The sequence below is a fragment of the Pelecanus crispus genome, chromosome 1 (assembly GCF_030463565.1).
Source record: "Pelecanus crispus isolate bPelCri1 chromosome 1, bPelCri1.pri, whole genome shotgun sequence".
NCBI classification, from domain to species: Eukaryota; Metazoa; Chordata; class Aves; order Pelecaniformes; family Pelecanidae; genus Pelecanus; species Pelecanus crispus.
The window spans coordinates 59,284,000-59,288,018 of record NC_134643.1 but is presented as its reverse complement, the minus strand read 5'-3'; the positions used below and the strand labels follow the sequence as shown (position 1 = coordinate 59,288,018).

The 4,019-nt window shown below is 62.5% G+C and overlaps 1 protein-coding gene across 1 annotated transcript; it reads left to right on the top strand.

Moving 5' to 3' along the window:
- Positions 1-1,097: 1,097 nt before the first annotated feature.
- On the top strand, positions 1,098-3,399 carry CDC42EP1 (CDC42 effector protein 1). The gene is made up of 2 exons (XM_075727840.1): positions 1,098-1,536; positions 2,588-3,399. The coding sequence occupies exons 1-2, from the start codon at positions 1,098-1,100 to the stop codon at positions 3,397-3,399; spliced, it is 1,251 nt and encodes a 416-aa protein (XP_075583955.1).
- Positions 3,400-4,019: the final 620 nt, after the last annotated feature.

The window sequence follows — 4,019 nt, the reverse complement described above, 5'->3', positions numbered from 1 at the left end:
TCCCACCTTCTCCTCCGACCTGAGGCAATCACCTCCCTTGCCGTGCCTTGGTTTCCCCTGCCTGCAAATCAGCTGCCCTCCCTGCACCCCCAGCTCCCTGCTGCTCCGACGTGTCTGCCCAGCACCCAAGGACCCAGCCAGAGGAGGACAAACTAACCAATATACAAATACTGCATTTTCCCTCCCCGCCACCCCTCCTCCCAGAGAAGCACGCAGTCCCCAGGCCTCACCCTCTCCCCAAGGGTTCATCTGAATAGCAAAAAGGAGGGAGAGGTTTCTCACCCCGGGAGCCCAGGCAGCCAGGCAAGGCACTGCTCCGGGAGGAGGTGCTGCCTAGGAGGGAAATCCTCAGCCTGCGTTGCAGCATGGGACCAGCAAAGCTGCTTTGCAGGCAGGAGAAACTGAGGCATGCCAAGGGAGGTCAGAGGGGCGAGGGAGAGCACATGTTTTGGGGGAAAAGCCTTTTTCTTCCTCCCCAAGAGGAGGGCCAGGCAAGGGGGACAGCTGGTAGCAACCTCCCCACTGTTGCTCATGCACCACCTTTAACCTCCCCAGCCAGTCCCAGGGGTACAGCCAACGTGGTTGGGAAAATCCTCTCCGAGGGCTTCACCGTTCCTCTTATCTTGTTTAGGTGGCCAACGAGGGGACTGAGGCACTTGCCCTGCCAGCCCATCCCAAGCTCCCATCACTCGCTGCACCATCTGTGACTGGCTCCTGCTCACCCGGCAGCAGCAAGCAGCAGAAGACGCTGGATTAACCCCTAAGCCCACAGCCAGACACAGCTTCCAGCAACCTGCACAGCACTGGGGGTGACCCCAGACACCCCCTGGGGACACCTCCACGCCGCCACCGTCCTCACCACCGGGGACGTACCCGCTGCCGGTGATTTCATGAGCACGACGTAGTGCAGGGAAGCAGGGGGACAGGCACTCTTCCCACCTGCTGAAAGCCAAGGTGACGTGAGCTGTTCCCGCAGGAGCATCAGAGCTGGAGTGATGGGGAGGCCAGGGATGTGACAGGCCACCCCAGCGCTGGAAGCCCAGCGAGGCCTGGTTTTAAGGCTTTTTCAAAGGTGCGGGAGAGGTGAGGGGTGCAACATGAGCCTGGGGAAGCTGCCGGTGCTCAGCTGGGTGTCAGGCTCCCACAGCAAGCGACGGCTGAAGTCGGAGCTGACGCCGGACATGATCAGCCCGCCGCTGGGGGACTTTCGGCACACCATGCACGTGGGGCGTGGCGGGGACGTCTTTGGGGACACCTCTTTCCTCAGCAACCATGGCGGGGCTGAAACGGCCAAAGCCAACAATTTCTTCGCCCGGACGCTGCGGCACGTCCGACGGACACCGCTGAGGAGCCGGGGCGGTGGGAGCCAAGCAGGAGCATCGCCCGCCCCCCCGGCCATCTCGCCCATCATCAAGAATGCCGTCTCGCTGCCGCAGCTCAATGAGGCGACATACGACAGTGGCGGCCGGGGCTTGACCAGCAAGTTCTCCTTCAAAAGTGCCTCCAACAGCTTCTCCAAAACGCACCAGGCCTATGGTGAGTGAAGCACGGGGCAGAGGCTGGCGCCCAGGCACAGCGCATCCTCTGCAGCCCTTCTCCATCGCTCTATGCCTCAGTTTCCCCACCAAGGGACTTCCAGTTCTCAGCACAGACAGGACATTTAAGAGTCCCTGGTAATCCCTGCAAGGAGATAACCCTAACCTTGCTTTCAACCACAGTCCTTGCTCCTGCCCTTGGAGGGTCTCCTCCCAGGGTACCTGCCCAAAGTGGGGCATGGATGGTTTCTACTCCTCTCCCTCACCCATAGCCCCACACAGCCAGCAGCCTGTGTGGAGTAGTTGTAACAGGGTGCCCCCCATCTCCCCCCAGCCCTATGCCTTCCTCATGAGCAGCCTCCCCAAGGAAGCCAAAAAGGTGCTGGGACAGTGGGACAATGCCCACACCAAGGTTGTGAGGTCACGGGGACCCATGGCATGGCCTTCCCCACCTCCATGCAAATGCTCTAACCCTGTCCCTAGCTGTGCCAACCCCCTCCATCTCCATGTGCTCCTCAAGGGACGCCATCTCCCCCTTCCCCGTTATGTCCATATCCCTTCCTGCCAGCCGGGGTCCAGGAAGGACCTTCGGAGAAGGGTTGTGGGAAGGAGGGGACAGGACAGCTGGGTGGCTCTTCTGCAGCCTCACAGCGCTGAGCTGTGGCTCAGCTTTTCCCCAGGGAGGGAGGTCTGGAGCAGAGGGTCTCGTAGAGGGGATCTGGGGGGCCCGCAGCAGCCAGGGGAGGTGGCTGGGCACAGAGGGAAAGGCAAGCTGAGGCAATGCTGCCATCTCCTGGTCCCACCTGCCTGACTCAGCCCCACCGGCATCTTACCAAGCCCAGAGCCCACCTGGAAACCCTCCACTGTGACTCTGGGCTTCGGAGATGTCCACACAGACACTGGCCTGTCCTTTAGAGGCCAGCACCAACGATGGGAGCATGATTCTGTGCCACTTCAGTGGTAGTGTTCCTTGTCCCCTGCAGATGTAAGGCAGGCTTCCTCCCACCTAGCCGTTCCCCCCCGCCTCACCAGCCATCCCTTCTGCCTTGCAGGGCTGGAATCCGGGTTTTGCACCATCCCTCGTGTCCCTCGCTTGGAAAAGGCCCAAGAGACCCCCTTCTCCGGGGAAGCAGAGCTGAAGCGCTCGGACTCCCTGCTCTCCTTCCGCCTGGACCTGGGGCCCTCCCTGATGAGTGAGCTCCTCCAGGTGATAAGCTTCCCCGAAACCAATGGGAATGAGGTGGGAGAGGATGGCACAGACCTCCCATGTGGTGAGGAGACCAAGGACGGGGTCCCTCCAGCATCAGATACATCCCACGGAGAGGACAAGGCAACATCCAGCTTCTGGGACCGCTCTGGGCAGAGCAGCCTGTCGGGGGCCAGCTCACTGCCAGGACTGTCGGTCCATGCTAACGGAGAGGCACACGCCATCGAGGGTGCTGGAGAGGACCCTGCCTGGGCTTCAGGGCTGGGGGCAGCACCCAGAGGGACCCCATGGCAGGGGCACTGGAACGACTGCACCATCGAGGCAGGAGAGTTTGACCGGGCAGCCCAGGTCCTGGCCCGCCATTACGGTGGGACCAGCACCCCGCGGAGCTCGGAGAAGGGTGAGGGTCCCCGGCAGGCCCGGACGCAGACCCTGTGGGAGAGCCCCAGCAGCAGCTCGTGGCGGTCGCAAGTGACAGGGGAGAGCCGGTCCCCTGAGGCCACCTGGAACCAAGGAGAAGAGGAGGAGGAGGAGGAGGAGGAGGAGGCCAAGATCTGCAGCCTGCAGGAGGGGTATGCTGGTGCCCGGATGGGGCGCAGCAATTCCTTTGAGTACGCCGATGAGGAGGAGGAGGAGGACGATGAAGTCAAGGTGTGAACGGCCATCCCTCCCGTCATGGCCCCCCACCAGAGGCACCAGTGCCAGGGTCTTCACCCTCCTCCCCGTCTCCCACCCTCAGGTGCCAGCATCACCAGTGGGCGACCTTCTTGCCAAGCTGGGGGCACTGGGGGGTAGCAGGGGGGCAGGAGGAGAGCCTCTCTCTCGCAGGGCTCCCCAGGGCTGGGCCAGGCTGCTGGGGGGGGGCGGTGAGGGCTGTGCATCACAGCACCAGGCATCACAGCACCAGGCATCGCAGACCTTCCCTGGCCGTGCTGCCGTTAGACGCTAAAGGGACATTCCCATGTGCCAAAGAACCCCAAACCCCTTCTCACCCCATCCTGTTCCCCCCAGTGCCCTCTCTCCCATCCCTCAGCCTGGCCCTGCCAGCATGTCTGGGGACATGCCCCAGCCTCCCACCAAAGCCCCCAGCCGCCCTCTGCACTGGCACGGCTGCCCTCCCAGAAATAATCCTACCAATAGCTCTGACACGTAGGGGATGGGGGTGTCCCCAGCTCCAGCGGGTGGGAGACCCTCCTGTATAGCACATCTATCTGCGGGGGGAGGTCAGCTGGGGGCTCAAGTGGCTGGCAAGCCTACAGAGCTGGGCTTTCTCTTTT